General features: G+C 39.4%; 1 protein-coding gene across 1 annotated transcript; it reads left to right on the forward strand.

Annotated features, from left to right (window-relative positions):
- The first annotated feature begins 2,952 nt into the window (after positions 1–2,952).
- LOC124263898 (sodium/iodide cotransporter-like) lies at positions 2,953–19,875 on the forward strand. Its single transcript, XM_046698626.1, has 10 exons — positions 2,953–3,318; positions 3,767–3,832; positions 8,649–8,700; positions 10,631–10,698; positions 14,305–14,459; positions 15,142–15,282; positions 16,663–16,795; positions 18,791–18,879; positions 19,046–19,161; positions 19,742–19,875. The coding sequence occupies exons 1-10, from the start codon at positions 2,953–2,955 to the stop codon at positions 19,873–19,875; spliced, it is 1,320 nt and encodes a 439-aa protein (XP_046554582.1).
- The last annotated feature ends 3,299 nt before the right edge of the window (positions 19,876–23,174 follow it).

A 23,174-nucleotide genomic window follows, 5' to 3' on the forward strand; every position in this document is an offset into this window, starting at 1 on the left:
TTCTATCAATCTTTATTAAATACAAGCCTTTCCAAATCTTCTGGACAAGGTAAATGGGAAAAAGAATTTGATAAAGAATATACGGAATCTGAACAAGAAGGAATCTATTTGATGTCGAAACGGTGTACACACAGTGTTAATTTGAAGTGGTTTCAGTTCAAACTTGTACACAACATTCTGTTTACAAACACAAATTTACATAAGACTGGATATGTTGACTCTCCACTGTGTACATTCTGCGAAGAAGAACCTGAAACAGTGATTCATCTGCTAAGTGAATGTGAACATTCAAAAAGAGTATGGAGTCACTTGTCAGCTTGGCTAAATACTGTAGCCGCAGGAAGAATTTGTTTCACAAACGAAAAATTATTCTTGGTTTTGAAGGGAAACATAACAATCCATTGAATGTGATCAGTATTATTACCAAACAAAATATCTATAAATGCAGTAAAAAGAAAATCAAACCATGTTTTAAACATGTTAAGAGGGAGATACTTAACTATTATGAGGCAACAAAGATAAATTATTTCCAGAACTGTCAATTCTCCAACTTTTTCAGTTTCTGGTCTTCTTTTCATACTCTGTTTGCAGACATGACAAATCTTCCCTAGGGGTAAAATTATCCCAAAAATCTCCTTACATGTTTGAAAATTGCAAACACTCTACACAGTTATTAGCATTTTCTGTACATCAGTCTAAAGAATTACTAAAAACACATTGTGACTGTATAACACTTTTTATGTGCCATGTGGTACATTATCATGAATGGTGTAGGTATATAATGTTACCTACTCAAAAACTTTTGTTTCACCTATTCAAACTAACATATACTCCACAATTATTGGATTTTCTGTACATCATTACAAGTCAAAAGAATAATTATAATATATTACGACATGTGCTATCCGTAGAACATTATCATTCATGTTGTACATATCTAATGCTATCTTTTCACTTGCTGAAACTGTCAAATACTCTATACAACTATTGATATACTATGTACATGCACTACAGTTATCATCCATGTGGTATGTATCTAATGCTATCTTTTCACTTGTTGAAACTGTCAAATACTCTATACAAACATCGATATACTATGTACATCGTTGTAAGTCAAGATAATAGGTACAACATTCTACGATTTGTAAAACACTTCGAAGTGTCATCTGCTGTACATTATCATACCCGTAGAAACTTAGTGCTTTATGTACATCATAACTTAAAATCTCACTAAAATATCATATACTACCATGCCCCCAAAATGATGTTATCCAGATTTATACACATTACTGTATACCTACTTTTGTAATATATGAAAATGGGAAATTAGCTGAAACTGTCAAATACTCTATACAACTATTGATATACTATGTACATCCACTATATTATCATCCATGTGATATGTATCTAATGCTATCTTTTCACCTGTTTGAAACTGTCAAATACTCTATACAAACATCGATATACTATGTACATCATTGCAAGTCAAGATAATAGGTACAACATTCTACGATTTGTAAAACACTTCTAAGTGTCATCTGCTGTACATTATCATACCTGTTGAAACTTAGTGCTTTATGTACATCATAACTTAAAATCTCACTAAAATATCATATACTACCATGCCCCCAAAATGATGTTATCCAGATTTATACACATTACTGTATACCTACTTCTGTAATATATGAAAATGGGAAATAAAAGACTTAAATTATAAAAAAAACATGGACTCATCTGTGAAGAGGACTGACCTCCAGCCCTGTAACCTGGACCTTCGATGATGACATGGTAGAAAATATGGACGCTTTTCGTCACTAGTCCTTACACTAGTCGGACGTAAAAAACAAACCAACGCGCCTAAAACGTTTAAATTTTCTAAATGGGGGTGACATAACGTCTCCGCCCACAGGTAAGGGGGCTGGAGGCCTAGTAGTTAAAGCGTTCGGTCGATTCCCCACATAGGGTAAAATGTGTGAAGCCCATTTCAGCGATATTGTTGGAATATTGCTAAAAGCGGCGTAAGACTAAACTCACTCACTCACCACAGGTAAGGTACTTCAACGACGTAATCTGATTTTGGATTGACACTGTCCAATGTGTACTGTGAACGTGTGAAGAATTATTTGCTCATGAGATTTAATGGATACAGACCGGATTCAACTTGCAGTTTCAATAAAATCATGGCAAAGTGTTTGTACATAGGGAGAATATGGTATTACACGGGACATCGTTTAGTATTTTATCACCCACCATTAGTAAAATAATGTATCAGAATTCAACTAACAGATCGAGTGCATTGCACCGTCATAACAGGAGCCACGCGTATGAATACATTTCATTTGTGATTGTCAGCATTAGTCTAATATTTAAGTTGATTTTTTAAACAAACAAGGGGTATCAAAAAGGGACCAAATGACTTCAACCAACATAACTTCTTTCATATAGATTGCTATTTCACGCAACTGAGCAAAGAACACCTGAAACTTCTTTCATAAAAATTCAATGAGTGCATTACGCCTGCACAACTATGTCAAGCGTATACATATAGTTCCGGCAATGTGTAATAACATTGTACATTTATTAAACAGTGATATCTTCAACAGGTGAGTAATAAAATTTAATGATTCCCTGCACGATTTCCAATATTTCAGAGCAAACATAATTTTATCAATATGTTTTTCCTCTCTTTGTTCGGTGCACGGGTTTTTTTTCTTCCTCTGGCTATTATGATGTCATTTAATTATTTTCCGTAGGTGCAATATAACTGCCTTGTCTAACCGGGATCTCCACAATGAAGCTAGCCTGGTGTGTATTTGTACAATAGAATGTTCCTATGTACGACACACGTCATAATACGTTCACAGGTCGAGTATATACTTATCAAAACGTACAGGGGATGTACATTGTATGCTGTCTGAAAACAGGTAGGTTCACTTCAGCGTTTTGAACGACATGGAAGCGGATTACAGCATCTACACCGGCAAAGCAAAGGCTTTCTCAGTCGTTGACTATGTCCTCTTCTCTCTCACCTTGGCAGCATCGTTAGGGATCGGGCTCTTCTTTGCCATCAAGGACAGAATGAACCTGGAATCGGAGGAGTATCTCTTAGGTGGTCGCAAGATGTATGCAATCCCTGTAGCGTTGTCGCTGTTGGTAACGTTCATGTCCGCGATGACGTTGCTCGGGGCGCCGGTCGAGATTTACAACTACACGACGATGTACTGGTGGATATGTGCATCGTTTGTGTTGGCGATAATACTGTCGGGTGTAGTGTTTATTCCGTTCTTTTTCAAACTGGGAGTCACAAGTGTGTTTGAGGTAAGAATCGTTGTCACCTGAATTGATATATTAAAGAATAAGATGTATAAGAATAGCAGAAGAAATAGTTTCATTCTGCCGCATTTGAAATGCCTCTCTCAGTTTCTCTCTCTTTCGATATTTCAGTTTTTGCATCCCGTGAAGATACTGGTTAGAATTGATCTTTAATTAGCAACCCATGCTTTCCGTAAGAAGCGCCTAAAGGGATCGGGTGGTCAGGCTTGCTGACTTGGTTGACACTTGTCATCGTATCCCAACTTCGTAGATCGATGCTCATGATATTGATCATTGGATTGTCCAGACTCGAATATTTACAGACCCTCGCCATATAGCTGGAATATTGCTGAGTGTGGCGTTAAACAACAAATTCTAGTTTACACCACTTGTTATTTGTTTATAGACAACCATGTAGGCACTAATAAACCGATTAAACGATACTTCGTTTCAGTATCTTGAGATGAGATTCAACAAAGCTGTTCGCACTCTTGGTGTCGTCATGTTTCTTATATCAACGGTATGTTCACACATAATTATATACCATTTTGTATAATTTTATGACAGAGTGTTTTTAGGTTTTAAACCGCAGTCAGTGATAATCGCCAGTAATAAGGGTGGCTTGTAAACAGGCGAGTTTGGGCAAGAGAAAGAAGGTATCGACGTTATGAACGCAGTACTCGCCAGCACTTAAAAGTATTTGTGTTCTTTCGAAAAAGCGAAATTTAACATGAATGGAATCCTATAAGTGACATTGCCGCTTTGATGCATTGTCGCGTTGTCGCCCTTACAAAATTAAGCATTAGATGTCAAAATTGACCGAAGTGCGACAACGCGACAATGACCCTTCTGCGATTCCATACCTATGGAAAAGCAAACATTAGTATGAAACATCAGAGGAAAACCAGTCACAATCAACCGGCGACACAAGATTCCACAAAATAATGGTAATACGTTGATGAAATCAGGTGTTTCCTGAAAGCATTATTGTTTCTTGAACCAGACTATTTCATTGATGTATTCTTCCTTCTTATTTCTCTCTTTTCATAGCAAACTTGGCAGCATCGTTAGGGATCGGGCTCTTCTTTGCCATCAAGGACAGAATGAACCTGGAATCGGAGGAGTATCTCTTAGGTGGTCGCAAGATGTATGCAATCCCTGTAGCGTTGTCGCTGTTGGTAACGTTCATGTCCGCGATGACGTTGCTCGGGGCGCCAGTCGAGATTTACAACTACGACGATGTACTGGTGGATATGTGCATCGTTTATGTTGGCGATAATACTGTCGGGTGCAGTGTTTATTCCGTTCTTTTTCAAACTGGGAGTCACAAGTGTGTTTGAGGTAAGAATCGTTGTCACCTGAATTGAGATATTAAAGAATAAGATGTATAAGAATAGCAGAAGAAATAGTTTCATTCTGCCGCATTTGAAATGCCACTCTCAGTTTCTCTCTCTTTCGATATTTCAGTTTTTGCATCCCGTGAAGATACTGGTTAGAATTGATCTTTAGCAACCCATGCTTTCCGTAAGAAGCGCCTAAAGGGATCGGGTGGTCAGGCTTGCTGACTTGGTTGACACTTGTCATCGTATCCCAACTTCGTAGATCGATGCTCATGATATTGATCATTGGATTGTCCAGACTCGAATATTTACAGACCCTTGCCATATAGCTGGAATATTGCTGAGTGTGGCGTTAAACAACAAATTCTAGTTTACACCACTTGTTATTTGTTTATAGACAACCATGTAGGCACTAATAAACCGATTAAACGATACTTCGTTTCAGTATCTTGAGATGAGATTCAACAAAGCTGTTCGCACTCTTGGTGTCGTCATGTTTCTTATATCAACGGTATGTTCACACATAATTATATACCATTTTGTATAATTTTATGACAGAGTGTTTTTAGGTTTTAAACCGCAGTCAGTGATAATCGCCAGTAATAAGGGTGGCTTGTAAACAGGCGAGTTTGGGCAAGAGAAAGAAGGTATCGACGTTATGAACGCAGTACTCGCCAGCACTTAAAAGTATTTGTGTTCTTTCGAAAAAGCGAAATTTAACATGAATGGAATCCTATAAGTGACATTGCCGCTTTGATGCATTGTCGCGTTGTCGCCCTTACAAAAATAAGCATTAGATGTCAAAATTGACCGAAGTGCGACAACGCGACAATTTCCCTTCTGCGATTCCATACCTATGGAAAAGCAAACATTAGTATGAAACATCAGAGGAAAACCAGTCACAATCAACCGGCGACACAAGATTCCACAAAATAATGGTAATACGTTGATGAAATCAGGTGTTTCCTGAAAGCATTATTGTTTCTTGAACCAGACTATTTCATTGATGTATTCTTCCTTCTTATTTCTCTCTTTTCATAGCAAATGGACTTTTGATAACAAATGGACTTTGTTTCAAAATATCTTGTAAGAGAAAAGTTAGTGCGGTGCATATTAAAATTGCTTGCTTCCATCTTTTTAATGCTCCTTTTCAACAAACATATCGTCCCAGGTAGTATAACAAGCCACTGTCGGGAAGAATAGGGGACCATAGGTATTTTATCATATTAATTAATTTACATAAGATCAATAAGTGTCATAACCTGATTAATTAACACCGATAAAAACTAAGGTGTATTGTTCTTGAAGTCTGACAAGTATCTTCATGTCAACAGAGAGGAGGTAAGGGTTATTATGGCATATTAATCAATCTAGATACAGATCAACCCGGGGGCACCATAGGTATATTATCATATTAATTAATCAAGATAAGATCAATAAGCGTCATAACCTGATTAATTAACACAGATAAGAACTAAGGCGTATTGTTCTGAAAGTCTGACAAGTATCTCTATGTCAGTAGAGAGGACGTAAAGGTTATTATAATTATAGCAAAAATGGATAGAATTATCATTAAAGCGCCCGCATGTTATCAGAAATGAACGGGCCACTGTAACTTGATAATGCCCCCAAATTGCTTGACGACGGGCCATGATCATGCCCGTTGTGTGGTGACGTCATAAGGTGCTAAAGCTCTTGATGTTCAATCACCTACGGCTCGTTTGAACTTGGTTTCAAAATTGACGATATTTCTGACTCACATTCGTCACATGTACCTATGCCACTATGCACTTTCTTGCCGGTGCCAACCTTAATTGTACCATAAATTACAACATGCAGCAATGAAAACATCGACTGGAACTCTAACGTTGTTGAGCATTGAAAAAAATGGCGGTTAGTAGTATGGGCAGAGGTCAAGGACGAATGTCGTCACTCTCAATAGTGACGTCATTTGTTTTGTTCTATGACATGTCTATATTTGTAAAAAGTGTATCAGTGACCTGTTTGTTGTTGGCAAACGTAACATGCTTCAAATGCTTAAATGCTTCAAAACCGATACCGTTGTTTGTGTTTATTATTATCCATTTTAGCTATAATGACAGTAATGCTATTTTTCAGGGTGCCGTTGTACAAAACAACCTTAGCCCTACGTCTGTCGTAAGTCTATGCTAGGGTATAGGAGTTACGATCACCTTAGCACTAAGATCGCTTTGTGAAACGGGGCCCAGGGCATTATCATTTGCAAAAGCCCTCGGTCTTTTCAACTGCCCTCCTTGCAGTCGTGCGTCTTTTCAACTGCCCTCTTGATGAGGAGTTAATGAAAGACCTCAGGCTTCTGCAAATGATAATGCCCTGAAAAATAGCGTTACCCTTATAATAACACATTTCGGTGTGTCTGTTGAGCTACCATCCAGAAGGACACTTACATCCTGTGATTGACGCATGGTAGTAAGTGCCAGATCAAACGAAATATGTCAATCCACAAGCACCTGTGAGTCAACCACACCCTTGGATCGTCGTGGCACATGATCAACTGCTACGTTGTGTATGAATAGACTGCAGTAGTGTCAGGTTCGCCTTCACACAATACAGGCAGCAGCCGCAGCACATCTATTATAAGTTGCGCTATATCTATAATAGACATAAATAATGGATCTGTGTACCGACAGCGTCCCTGTACGTGTGGCATTTAAAAGCCCAATGACGGCATATGAAGCGAGGTTAAATTCCTTCAAAGAATGACTAATACAACTAAAACAGAAACCCGAAGAGGCAGCAAGCACTGGTTTTTATTACACAGGCTATTCCTACAAAGTTGTGTGTTTTTCCTGTAATATACGTCTGAGAGAATTGGCGCCGACAGACCGGCCTTTGGCAGAGCACAACCAGTGGTTCTCCCGATGTGATTCTATCAGGATGGTGGGCACAGGACAGAGAACAACAACAAAAGTTTGTGACCCCAGGCCCGTGCGAATCGCTTCTATATGATTATTTCCTGAGCCGGTGAAAAATACTGTATTTCTTTATTAGTGCATTTATGAATGCATGCTTGGAACATTGTTTGAATACAAGAAAAGTTAAAACCTGATTTGTCATCTTACGTCTTATAAATGCATAATTATACTGAAATGTATTCATTCGCAAAATGATCTTCTTCGGTAAAAGATCAGACCAAGATCCGGTATTAGTTGTAATACTCTGATTTACACGCGTTGTTGAACTCCCAGTGATTAAGTACATAAATCATGCCAGGGTCATTTTACTAGGACTCTGTTTCATTTGCAAAGGCCAAGACTGAAAGGCATTCAGCTGTCCTTGGAGCCTTGTTTGACGTTTAATCAGAGGAGGGGTACTGTCCATACACAGGTCTTGGTGTCCGCATACATCACCCCCAAGTCCAAACGACAAAGGGGATCCTGTAACTCTGTTATATTTTTGTCAGTAGGATCAGGAGTTTCAAGAGCAAGCAATTCCGTTGCTTCTGTCTCTCCACATCCCTCCAAAACTTTACAGAAGAGGTAGTAAGCTTCGGGGCCCCGTCTAGGTAAGGTCTCTGGCTCAGTCAAAGGAGGTTTGAGGTTATTTGATAATTTCAGCTTTCATGTAACAATTAGGGCTTTAAACTGTACCACGTCGTCTATATGTATGTACTAGTCTGGACTGATTCTTCCTGAGAATATCACGGTGAACAGTTTCCATTTTCTATCTTCGAGGTAAACAATCAACAGAGCCAGTAGAGTCAAGAGCATAGAACGGTTTTCACTGAGAAGAGACGTTCACTTCAAATATTCAGATGAGAATGAATTTCCAAACATTGTTTGTAGCCTTATATTCTCTCACTGTGATCTAAAATAGTAATTTGAGTCATAGTCTGTGCCGCCTATTGTTCCATACAGTGGCTTGTTATGCTACTCTACTATACTAATCAACAGTACAATTCATTTTACCTGTGTACAGTTATGTCCACAATGCAATGTCTTTTCAATATCATTTCAGCTGGTATACCTGTCCCTAGTGTTGTACGCTCCGTCGCTGGCTTTAAATGTTGGTAAGTGAATTCCATGATGTTTTCGACTGAGAAATCGCCACAAGATAAAGAGAGTACATTTTTACAGTAACTCGCCCATTCAGGCAGCAATGAATATCATACGAAATCCTACTGCTGCCACTTTTGAAACATAACAAATATTTCAACGAAATTTGTCGTTGCTTCGATTATTTTGTTGGTGTTTGGGAGTAATTTCTCGTTATTTCAATTATTTTTTTCATTTTTTCGAGTATTTTTGTTTCATCTCGATTAATGTTTCGTTGCTTCAAGTATGTTCTCGTCATTTTAATATTTTACAAACTCGACATTTCGAGTATTTTTTCGTTCCATTTCGTTTTTCTCGTATTATTTTCGCGTTGCTTTGAGTACTTTCTCGTCATTTCAAATTTGTTCTCTTTACACCAAGTTTCTTTCAAAAGCACGAAATTTCAAGTTTGGTAAAGAAACTTGAAGCAACGAGAAAATACTTGAAATTTCAAGTTTTGAAATTTAAAGAAACTTGATCTTGCGAGAAAATACTTGAGATTTCAAGTTTTTGAAAGACTCTGGAAGCAGCGAGAACATACTAGAACCAACGAGACATTTCGCTGAAAAAATATTTTGTGCCACAAAAGTGGCAGCATTAGGCTTTGTTGTATCATTCTTTGAGCATAAGAAACTCTGTAAGCAACACTATATATAGCTATCAATATCACAGTGATCAGTTTGTCATTGAATATACAACGTTGTTCCCTGGACCAGATTTCTTACTCTGTTTAAGGCCTGGACGATTTATGTCCTACCTGCCATAGTATCACGTCCGCCATGTAACAGTAAAGTACGGTAAATAAGGTAACATGTTAGACATCGGCATGTACCGCTCGGTCCTTTGATCGGACAGCTGAAATTCTGTACTATCTACTCATACACTTTGAATTCACAGGGGCGGTGGGGTAGCCTAAAGGTTAAAGCGTTGGCTCGTCACGCCGAAGACCCGGGTTCGAATCCCCACATGGGCACAATGTGTGAAGCCCATTTCTGGTGTCCCCCGCCGTGATGTTGCTGGAATATTGCTGAATCGGCGTAAAACCAAACTCAGTCAGTCAGTTGAATTCACAACTCTTCAGATGTACCTATGATCGAACCGGTTTTCAGCTTGTCGTAACTACTGTGCTTGTCCTACGGAGTGGAGTGGTCAGATTCGCTGACTTGGTTGATTGAGGTGAGGTGAGGTGAGGTGAAATTGGGTTTAACGTCGTGCTTGAGAATATTTCGCTCATATGACGACGTGCATGCGTGTGTATGTGTATGTGCGGCTGCTTGTACTATCCCAGACTGAAGCTGGTTTTATAGTGCTAGCCCACTGAGATACCATGCTGCAGTGAAGCATGAATACCCCACTCAGATACTTTATACTGACTCCGAGCCGACCAGTCCTTGTTGTACCCATTAATACCGAGCGCCAGGCAGGGACCAACAAGTACCATATTTTAACGTCTTTTGGTATGACGCGGTCGGGGATCGAACCCGCGACCTTCCGCACTCCGGGCGGACGCTCTAACCACTACACCACGGAGGCGGTCCTTGGTTGATTGAATGCCATCAAATCACAACTGAGTAAAGGGACGCTCATGTTTTGTTTTGTTTTGTTTTTGTTTTGTTTAACCCAGTTTCCATTATTTACTGACGACATATAGCAAAAATGTTGCTTAATGTGTGGATACGACCAACACAAAGTCTGCAGATGATCAGTACATTCGAGGCTCAGCAATGCTTACCAAGACTGAAATAGATTATAATTTATCAAATAATTCAGAACTTTGTCTTGATTAAAAAATGTGGCATAATACAGCATGCATAACAGTTATTACAATATTACATATGTTGTATGAAATATCTTGGGTATAGAGTACGACATCACATGTATTCTCATGAACCGTTATTGTTTCAGTAACAGGAATAAACCTATGGGGTTTACTGGCCTCCGTCGGTCTCATAGCTACTGTTTACACTGCTGTGGTGAGTTGTTGTTGTTTAATGAGATGCCGTTACAAACCGATATGGTCGTATTTGATTAAATACACCATACTACAAATAATAAGTTAAACACATATTATTGTGTCTGTAGTAATCATATACGTATCCCAAAATAATAAATCAATGTTATATACGAGTAAATATACCTTTCAGACCATCACGATAGAAACCTCAAAAATGGTTTATGCCTGAGAGGTTGCATGATCCGATGATCACCGAAATACGACTTTGCCATGCTAATGATGGTTTCTGAAATGATTCGCTAAAAGATCAAAGGCTCCGGCTGTGCACTTTGTCACGATATCTTCAGATTACCTCCCTTGTGAACGAAAGTATTCAGTCGTTCTTTCTTTACTCAGTCTGTCATATCAGACACCACGGTGGTTCGACACCAATTATAACAGGTAAAATACTTTCTTGAAACAAGTCCCTTACTTAGAAAACGTATGTGGCAAAATCAGATCGACAATCTCTCAGGGGTTTCATAACATATTTATCATCTAATGGAGGGTGTTATCGGTGCAATAAAGCAATCTGATAAACTTGGTATCCAAATCTGATAACTATGCAAATTAGGTCAATCCACGAACTGCTTTTACAAAACTCCATACACGCCATGCGAATCCTAAAACGTTAATATTTCATTGAAGACGTCGTCGCGAGTTTACATTGTTTGTAAACAAACATGGCTGCCCCATTCCTAAAATTGGTGATTTGGTAAGAATTGGTGACCTGAGGTTCTGCAGGAATTGACATGAAACATGAAACGAGTACTTCGTTCAAATTGAAGGTACGGATTATGAGGTACGACTGAAAGGCAATCGTCTAAGAAAGGTACCAACCAAGGATTTCGATCGATCTATCGATCAAACAATATGAGGTGATTACCCGACGACGAATCCGTTCCGTCAGGTATCAGAAACTGATATTGATGAGGTGATTACCCGCAGTGAAAATAGAAACACTGCCAGGAAAAGAACTGTTATCTCTGCCCGATTTTGTTGTTCTTTTTAAGACAGAAAGATCTTATTTTAAGAATGAGTTATGTTTGCACTGTATTAGTGACTAGTCAGTGAACTATACTTAGTTCCAACTGTGGTCTGGGTCTAAAGAACGGGACGACAACAGGCCTCAAGACTTCGTCAACGTAGCGTCGTGCTGGGTTACTCCCCTTAAGACTTCCACGACTTTGACCGTTGTTTTGAAAGATTACAGGTGGAACATGCCTTCCCCAGCTTATTCCACCCCACATCATAAGGGATGGCAAACCTCAGCGGTCACTTTCCAGAACACGTGGGTCTCTGAAACGTTCATTTCGTCGACGCCATACTCTCACTCTCCCATCTGCAACGGAGACCCAAAACGACACTCGTCTGAGAAAACAACGTTCTGCCACATATCTCCAATGCTGATGTTGGCGAGCCCATGCTAAGCGCAGACGACGGTGCCATGGTCCAAAATCGGTCCAACATAGGGTCTCCTACAGTGTAGCCGGTGTGCTCTCAAATGTCGACGCACAGTGTTTCCTGAAATTGGTCTGTTGTGAATCCCAATTGTCTGACGGGCTGTAACAGTAGCTGGAAGAAAACGGTTGGGAAGATGTGACGTTACGATGTAACGGTCTTGCCTGTGTGACGTCACTCGTGGCCTGCCATCTCTAGGTCGATCTCTCACCGAATTCGTTTGATTTTGGCGTCTAATCAGTCGGTAAATTGTCGTCCGATGTACTCCCGTATGTTGTGTAACATTGTCAACACTGGAACCAGCATCAATCATCCCAAGAGCACGTAGACGTGCTTCACTGCTCAAACATGGCATATTGTATTCTGAACCAATCAGAAAGAGAACACTACAGAAACTGCCGTCGCATCTTTTAAAGGGTTCTTTCTCTCGTTTTTTTTGACGAAAGTGTCGTATCATTAAATTCACGTGCACAGCGTGTCAGGGCAAGCGTTTATTTGCTCAGCTGTGGAAATCTAGTGCTCACCTTTCTTATTCAAATAAAACCGATCGCTGTTGATCGATATCCGTTTCAAAAAACAAACATGAATGTCGCGTTTCTTTTGGAACTAATGTTCGTCCGACGTCGACGCCATATCACGCCATACCATCGATTCACGTCGACTAGCGCGTCACATAGTGCAACAAACTCAGTAAACACTTTACTTAATGGCTTGCAGTTGCTTCAGTCTGATGACGTTAATGAATGCAACAGTATACAATGGTCAAAACTTTGTCCCTTGTCGTCAGTGTACAGGTAATTAGGTGGAACAGTCAAACATGTTTTGCCTGGATCAAATCTCTACAAAACATATCATTTTATGAAACTGTCAGTTAGGCTTGTTTCACTTTAAGGCGCTGTTTATTACAGATTTTGTATGAACACACAATGTTAGTCTTGATGGTGTGAGTGAGTGAGTTAATATTTAACGTCACATCGGCAATCACGGGACTGCCTGGTCTTGACTTGCTTTGTTTTGATCAACCGCTGTGATATTGCTTGAACTGTGCTGAGTGCGTATTTATATAACACCAAACTTCAATGCACCGTGGTCCGCCGAAACCAATCTCTACGGAGTTGCGTCCCTTATAAGTTGTGATGTTATTGTGTCAGTATATGCCGGTGTTCATGTGAATTTCACGTCAAGTATTCCTACTTACTTCCTGGACAATGTGTTATTTATGAATAATTATCTAAACTGACCTGAAACCAACCTTGTTCGGTTTGTTCATTTTGTTTGTTGTTCACCACTCACCACCAGCAATGTTCTAGCTATTTGACGGCGTTCTGTAAATAAAAAAAGGTTTTGATCAGTGATTAGCATCATGAGCATCGATCTACCCAATTGGGATACGATGTCTTCCTTTTCTTTGAATAATCGTGACGATTAGGAAACCATCTCTTGGTAAAAATGGAAATACCACAGAAGGACATGTATACCATGTCGTGCGACCTTTACCTTCATGAATCTGATATTTTCTCTAAAACGAGTTGATTCCAAATTCCGCTGACTTAAGAACTGTCGATATTTTTCGTATGGTGATCTACTTAAATAAATATAAATGGACCATTTTTATAATGTATTGTCCAATATAGTTATGTACATTTAAAGATATATGCTATCTAGTTTTAACCCTGTGAAAATATATGCCACTTTAGAAAGTGGTCTGTATCATATATTATAGTTTTAACCAATTTTGTGATAATCTAGTCCTTTTACTGTCCTTCGCTGTCAGGGTTTTATAAATTATGTGCATTTATCATGAATATAGAATTTGTTATAGTCACGATATGCCTGAAATACTGCCGATGTGAATTTAAATCTTAACTCACTCACTCACTCAATATTTTTCGTGAACGTCATGGCAAACCTGCAGACTGCTAAATAGAATGTTTTTGGACGGACGTATTCCTGTTAACATCGTTCTTTCTTTACTATCATGTCAGACAAGACGGCGAATCAACCAAGCCATTTACGGGTAAAATAAATTCTTTCTTTTGTCAGACACGGATCAACACCATTTTATGATTAATATCTCTACGTACACGTACAATTATCCATAAATACACTGAGCTGTTCTATATAGGGCGGTATGAAGGCCGTGTTGTGGACAGACACGCTGCAGGCGGTCATCATTGCCGCTGGGTTGTTTGCGGTTCTCATCCAGGGTTCCATCGTAATGGGAGGCTTCCAGAACGCCTGGGACATTGCCGCCAACAGATCTAGGATCAACTTCCACGAGTAAGACATTTAAGTGTAACAATATATAGTGTAACAATATATAGTATCTATAAAGTTGTAATGTCAGCCAAACATGTTGTCACAGGATGAACAGATAAAAGATACGTCTTGGACAACAAATTCTTACACCAAAATTCAAAAATGAATGACTGAGCAAAGACTGAAGCACATGCTCACGTCTATAACGGTTGCATATTTTAAAAAGAGCTAGGATAACATGGTTATCGGGAGTCAACGGGATTAACTAAGAGGATATCAATCAGGGTTTCAGTGATTGTCTTTCGTGCGATGACAATGACCGGAAATATAGCAGATTATATATAGCAGAATTGTCCTTCGTCTTGTAAAGATGTCAATATAAAATTTCAAATGTATACTTTCTTTTCTAGCAGCTTATTCTATATCTGTTGGAAAACTGGTAACCTTTATGGGTGTTTTACGGTACCAACTGAACCGTTCAGACTTCATCCTCAATAATCTCCAGGGTATATGTTCCGATAAATCTTCAGAGTACAGCAATTCTGTAAAACAATATGTTTCTACCTTTACTGCGTTTCGACAAGCCATTGTGCTTTTAAGTAACACACGATAAAAGTCCAAAACTTGAGACCCTCATTGTCCGCACTGCCTGGGATGCAACGTATACCAAGCAGATATGCCATCACATTTATCATCTCTCCAGGGTCAGTGCTGATCCAACAACACGGCATTCTGTATGGACGATCGTTATCGGCGGAGGTTTTTTGTGGCTGAGCAAGTATGGCATCAATCAGGCGCAAGTGCAGAGGGCTCTCTCCTGTCCGTCAGTCAGGAAAGCACAGATGTAAGCAAATGGCTGGGTGTTTGTGATCACATATTGGTTATATCATGGAGTAGGGTGAAGTACGGTATTTGGATTAACAACGCCTTCATTTCAATTAGGGGCAACGTCATCAAGCAAGTGATGTACATAGCATGAAAAGAAGCAAACATATATAGAATAATGCTATTTTTGAGGGCATTATCATTTGCAGAAGCCCGAGGTCTTCCATTAACTGCCCGACGAAGGAGGGCAGTTGAAAAAGACCGAGGGCTTCTGCAAAATGATAATGCCCCTCAAAAAATAGCATTACCGTTATTATTGCTAAAATACATGGAATTTGTGTTGAAAAGAAAAAGGAAACAATGAAGGAATTTGACTGTAAGTTTACCCAAATCAACTTCTGATGGGGTTGACTGCCCGAATGCAATTACGTCATCGAACAATTCAAGTGACGTCACAAGAGAAAGTGACGATATTCGACCTTGGCCTTTGACAAAACCATAGCCTGCAACATATCAAACTATGTCAGTGTTCGGTTTTGGTCCATCAACAGTCTTAATAGTGCAAATGTTAAGGTTAGCACCAACAAGAAAGCCAATATTACCGCTATTTAAAGCGGGAATTCGGGTTGCTTTGACTTGTTTGACCCAGAATATCTGCCAGTCGAAAGCCAATTAATGTCGAATGAACCGTAAGCCCACGCACCCACGATGACGTCACTTGACAACAGAACTGATAGTGGCCCGTCGTTAAGGTTGAGCGGTCCAATATCATTTGCAGCGGACCGCAAATTTCTGATAATGGGAGGGCCGTTTCATGATAATTCCATGTATTTTAGCTATAAAGCCTGTTAACCCGCATCATGCACATAGCAGGATTCTATATTAACCACAACCAATAAATTCTACAATAAATTTAAGTATTATATTTGTAAATATGCTTCCTCATTAACGCTCTGTGCATTACTTTCTGTTTTATTCATCCATGTCTTACCCTTACTTAAAACTCCCACTTCTAAATTCATTGTGGATTTTTTAGCATTAAACTTTTGAAAAAATTAATCTGGAAAAATATAATTTGTTCGATGTTAAATGTGTCTATCTTTCATCTTTTTAACACTAATTTCTTATATAAAGTGGCGTTTAATCCACTAATTAAACTCACAAAGATTAGCATTCAATTTGTTATATACCTTAAACTAATCTACTCATTGTGACAAAATTGCCTTCACTATTTCAGCTTTTTCGACATATGGAATCTGTTTCAGGAGATATTACAGACTTATCATTCTCGGGAACTGACGTTTTGAATATACGGAAAGCACGAGTGATTACAATGATCGAATTATTATTAATGATTGGCAAATGAGTACGATGTAACAATTTCTATCTTTGTCTGCAGTGCTCTTTTCTTGAATCTGATCGGCCTCATCTTCATCGTCAGCATGTGCTGCATGATAGGCATCGTCATGTTCGCCTTCTACGCCGACTGTCATCATCTCCAGTTCAACAACCTCATCTTTAGTGCAGATCAGGTACACGTTATTATCACTACTTGACATCATGGAAACGCGTGAGATAGTGTTTAAACCCAACAAAATAACGTAAAATTGGATTCGACCCACAACTTACAGAAGTTACACCGAACTTTATAAAGCTGCCAAAACACTACCAGTTTAACACGACACCCGAATCAAATACAATGCCATCGAGTAACCATTTCATCTTTGATTTTCAGCTACTATCAAACATAGCTGTATTCTTTGTTCCGGTGGGCGGATCCTTACAGTGGATAATGATGTTTATGCAAATAGTTTCGCATATATTTATGATATATTGAAAACACCGATCAATACACATTTCCGACATGTGGCTCTCAAGGCAACAGAATAAGGAAGCCAGTCAAATATGATCAAATATTGACAAAACACAAACAAGGCACTATCTATAACGCAGCATTTGATTTAGAGCTACGTTGACGAATACGTATTCGATTTTATTCCGTTGACCATAAATACGTAGAATCGTTTATTGTCGCAAATCAATGTGAACAAAATATTGACATCGGGTATCGGTTGGTCGGGCCGACTTTGTTTATATATGTCATCGTGTCCCAATGGAGCATATCGATGCTCAGTCACTGGAATGTCCTGTCCAAACTCGATTATTTACAGATCGCCGTCTTTCATCTGGTAAATTGCTGAGTTTGGCGTTAAACAACAAACAAGCCATAGCCACATAGGAGTACATTGGTCATTTCAATAAAGATTCTTAAAGGTCTCATGCAACGTAAAACACAACTTTGCAGATTCTGATACCTTTCGGTATGGACATACCGAAACAAATCGTCAAAAATGCAAATTCAACTTATAAAGTTGAACAATAACGCGATGAAAAAAAACGCGCGAAATCGGAGTTCAAACGTTTCACTAATTTTCCCCAGACTTTTCTGGGGAAAACGGGTTTCAACAGCTGGGCTTCGCTCATAGCACGTGCGCAAGTAAATAGGTTCGCGCAGCTTGGAAGCGGGTTGTCCGGTGAAAACTCGGTGAAGGCTTTGGTGTGAGCTATTTTTCTAATGTTTTGTTGATATCTCACAGGCGCGAGCTTTTTATGTGTTATGGCAGTAAATTAACTGTTTATATAATTTCATTTGTCTATTTCACCACACGTTCTTCTTACCGAGACACTTTCTCAGTTCGATACTTAAAAGCAATGTCATTATTTAGCGTTGACACAATTTCTAACTGTGATATAGATATGTCGTTGTCACAGACAAAACTCGATGTCTTGTTTTATTGACACCTGTGTGTCTGCCTGCCTGTCTGCTAATGACAATATTCAATACACAGCTGCTATCACTGACCACATGCAATTTGAACTTAACACCAATCAGGCTATACACCATAAACAAAATGCATTGATTTATGGCCCGAGTTCGGCCTCTGTCACATAATGTAATTACACAGACAGGCAGGTGTGATACTTGAACACATGACATGTTATGATGTCTGTTGATTGCAAAATGTTATACACAAAAATGAGCATGTATTTACAAAACCCAACATCTCTATATATACACACACAATGAGCATCTGCAAGTGAACAAGCCGTTACACTTGAGTGCACACCCACCCGCTCTGACTGGGTTCGGTATCCCGGCTGCTTCGTTTCTTTGGAAGTAAACCGAAGTACACAATATTGCACTTTTGATTTGCGATTGTACGCTTATAATTTTGTTTATATGTTTTTTCATAACCAGCAATGTATATTATATGTCATGAATAAGTGATAATTGTGTTTTAATTATGTTTGATTTTTTGGTTGCATGTGACCTTTAAGCGAAAAGTTACTTGACCGCTGACATCAAATTATGTAGCTTCTATTCTGCTTTGTATTTAGCTGAACAGACGTTCGGTTTCAATTTCGGCTTAAAATGACAATTAGCGGTCTTAAATCACAAGCTAAATTGAATAGCTTTATCTCCTACATCCTGGATATTTGTACCATTAACTCCACATTATCCACAGCTGTTGCCGCTGTATGTGATGGACATCCTGGGACACCTGCAAGGACTGCCGGGAGTGTTTGTCTCCTGCATTATCAGCGGAAGTCTCAGGTACACGGTTATCTGCCCTTAACTATGAGATCACGTGAGAGATTGAGATTGCGCTCCACAGTAAACGTTACACTCGCTGCTTATGTCTTGTATCCGACATCTAGCTGAAAATGAAGTAGTGTATCAGTTTAATGTTGGACAAATCTGTCAGTTGTGTCTGTTTCAGCTCGCTGTCCTCAGGTTTCAATGCAATAAGTGCCGTAATACCCAAAGACTTGATCCAGCCATTCTGCTGCAGCAAGATGTCGGACAGGACTGTAACTATTCTGTGCAAGATTATTGGTAGGTTGCCATCGCACCAGTATCTCGTTAAAAATGTATATGGACCCACTCTACACACAATGTGTACAGGGATTAGACCGTTCGCTCGACACGCCAGAAACCCGGTTCGATTCCACACATCGGTACAATGTGTGAAGCCCATATCTGGGGTCCTCCGCCGTGATGTTGCTGGTGTAGTGCTACCATAATGACGGTCAAATCATGTAGGTCCTCGGTATCTTCTGTTGAGTCAACTAGTAAGGGGATCGGGTGGACAAGCTCTATGACCCAGCTGATCCCGCATCCCCGTTGCTCATACTCACAATCACTGGTTTAACAGGTCCAGAGATAGATATATACAGACACGGATATATTTGACACAGTGGTAACTTCGACCGTAAACAACATTCTCTCTCACGTACCTTAAGCGCCTTCACATCATTTAAGGAACAAGTACATCTGACAAATATAATGCAAGGATAAAATTGAGTATTTGTCAATCATTTAGCATATGCATAAAAGTTGAAGGAAATTTAAACTTTATAGAAATTTTACCTCAGATAAAAGCAAATGAGTAGTTTACTTGTTTTCCTTTAAACAGTGTTCACAGTTGGAGGTCTGACGATAGCCCTGGCGTTTGTTGCGTCACAGTTAGGGAACGTGATGCAGGTGCGTGAAGTAGTACGTGGACAGTTTAGGCCGTGTCTGCCAATACACCCACAGTTTGGCCTATAGGGCATTTAAGGTGATGTTCACAGATTACCAGGTTGGAGTATTTGAGACGGACATAAAATATCCACGATGTCCGTATGCAGACCTGGTGGCAAGGTGGTGGTTTAAGTCACTTATTATTCACCAACATTCGCTGATTCAGGAAATAAAAAACCTGGTGTCTTTTATTTTATTTCACCACCTTTTACAGAGAAATATAGTGTAAATGTCAGCCTTCCAGTTATTCATTACAAATACGAGTTACAGTAGAAAAACAGCGTTCTCACTAACTGTGAGAGGTTGCACAACACTACGCTGTGCTATGTATTTGTATGCGATACGTCAAATCAACAACCACTCCCTGAAACATATTCCATGGTAGTTTCAGAATAGTGGTGAACATTATATGAATGGATTGGGGGACATTATTGATTGGACATGAAATTGATGATACGTTACTTTAACATTTTACGATAATACTATGTTGCATACACCTGATCCACAACGTTTCTTCTTTAGGCTGGGTACATGGTGCCAAGCGTTCTCACCGGGCCTATATTTGGCCTCTTCATCCTGGGGATGTTCTTCCCCTGGGCAAATTCTTGGGTAAGCATAGTTTCAATTAACAGACTTTCCTACTGTCGTCTAGACTGACTGACTGAACCTTAGGCGTGAGCATTATTTGCCACCATTTGCAATTCTTGTAGGGTGCTCTTGCTGGGGGTCTGACGTCGGTTACACTCATGGTCTGGATCTGTGTTGGTGCATATCTGAACAAAGCGTCCACCGGTGTTTTGTCATCCTTTTCAACTGACGGTTGCAACTGGAACGTCACTACACCGTCGGCTACGCTGCCAACCACCACCTCACCATTAAACATAAGCACAGACGATGCTGCCCTTCCTTCGCCAGGCCCAAGGTATGTACATGTATTTTCTTCTGGCATCGGACTCGGGCTCAACTTTAACTCTCTGTCCCTGGCGTATTGCCCCCGTATACACCCGTGACGATCGCACGAGCAAGTCCAGGCTGCTCATAATGATAAGATGTATCCATATGTGTTTGTGATGCACTATCAAACTACCCTCCGACAGCTGTAGCGGTGGTTGTTGTAGTTGGGTCTTTGTCGTCAGCTTCATCACAGGTGAGTATCACTATTCCTATGTACTGGTAAGGCATCTGCTTGTAACATATGTTAACCCACATCAGTGTGACTTGTGGGTGTGGGTATGTTTGGCTAGGACATAAGGGTGGGGTGCATATGACTGGTGAAATTTTCTTATGTGTGATGATTCGCCCTCCACGTCTAACACAAAATCTTTTGGCCTCGTGATCCATATCTCCTGAAATGTATTATCATCACATATAAAACATTGAAGTTTCAGGTGTGAAATGTATTATCTTCACACATAAAACAATTAAGTTTCAGGCGCAGAGTGATCCTTATCTCCTGGAATGTATTATCATCACACATGTTTCAGGTGCAGAGCGATCCTTATCTCCTGAAATGTATTATCATCACACATGTTTCAGGTGCAGAGCGATCCTTATCTCTTGAAATGTATTATCATCACACATAAAAGAATAAAGTTTCAGGTGCAGAGTGATCCTTATTTCCTGAAATGTGCGACTATCATTGTACAGAAAACAATGAACTGTCAGGTGCAGAGTGATTCTTATCTCCTGAAATGTATTATCATCACACATGTTTCAGGTGCAGAGCGATCCTTATCTCCTGAAATGTATTATCATCACACATGTTTCAGGCGCAGAGTGATCCTTATCTCCTGAAATGTATTATCATCACACATAAAGTAAAGTTTCAGGTGCAGAGCGATCCTTATCTCCTGAAAAGTATTATCATCACACATAAAAGAATAAAGTTTCAGGTGCAGAGAGATCCTTATCTCCTCAAAAGTATTATCATCACACATAAAAGAATAAAGTTTCAGGCGCAGAGTGATCCTTATTTCCTGAAATGTGCGATTATCATTGTACAGAAAACAATGAACTCTTAGGCGCAGAGTGATCCTTATCTCCTGAAATGTATTATCATCACACATGTTTCAGGTGCAGAGCGATCCTTATCTCCTGAAATGTATTATCATCACACATGTTTCAGGTGCAGAGTGATCCTTATCTCCTGAAATGTATTATCATCACACATGTTTTCAGGCGCAGAGTGATCCTTATCTCCTGAAATGTATTATCATCACACATGTTTCAGGCGCAGAGTGATCCTTATCTCCTGAAAAGTATTATCATCACACATAAAAGAATGAAGTATCAGGTTCAGAGTGATCCTTATCTCCTGAAATGTATTATCATCACACATGTTTCAGGTGCAGAGTGATCCTTATCTCCTGAAATGTATTATCATCACACATAAAATAATGAAGTTTCAGGTGCAGAGCGATCCTTATCTCCTGAAATGTATTATCATCACACATGTTTCAGGCGCAGAGTGATCCTTATCTCCTTAAAAGTATTATCATCACACAAGAATAAAGTTTCAGGTGCAGAGCGATCCTTATCTCCTGAAATGTATTATCATCACACAATGTTTCAGGTGCAGAGTGATCCTTATCTCCTGAAATGTATTATCATCACACATGTTTCAGGTCATTGTCTTGAAATGTAATCATCAACTGTTTCAGGTGCAGAGTGATCCTTATCTCCTGAAATGTATTATCATCACACCTAAAGAATAAAGAACTGTCAGGCGCAGAGTGATCCTTATTTCCTGAAATGTATTATCATCACACCTAAAAGAATCAAGTTTCAGGTGCAGAGTGATCCTTATCTCCTGAAATGTATTATCATCACACATAAAAGAATGATTTCAGGTGCAGAGCGATCCTTATCTCCTGAAATGTATTATCATCACATCACATGTTTCAGGTGCAGAGTGATCCTTATCTCCTGAAATGTATTATCATCACACATAAAGGAATAAAGTTTCAAGGTGCAGAGCGATCCTTATCTCCTGAAAAGTATTATCATCACACATAAAAGAATAAAGTTTCAGGTGCAGAGATCCTTATCTCCTCAAAAGTATTATCATCACACATAAAAGAATACAGTTTCAGGCGCAGAGTGATCCTTATTTCCTGAAATGTGCGATTATCATTGTACAGAAAACAATGAACTCTTAGGCGCAGAGTGATCCTTATCTCCTGAAATGTATTATCATCACACATGTTTCAGGTGCAGAGCGATCCTTATCTCTTGAAATGTATTATCATCACACATGTTTTTCAGGTGCAGAGCGATCCTTATCTCCTGAAATGTATTATCATCACACATGTTTCAGGCGCAGAGTG

The sequence above is a fragment of the Haliotis rubra genome, unplaced genomic scaffold (assembly GCF_003918875.1).
Source record: "Haliotis rubra isolate DU_JTF1 unplaced genomic scaffold, ASM391887v1 Scf9, whole genome shotgun sequence".
Classification (NCBI taxonomy): domain Eukaryota; kingdom Metazoa; phylum Mollusca; class Gastropoda; order Lepetellida; family Haliotidae; genus Haliotis; species Haliotis rubra.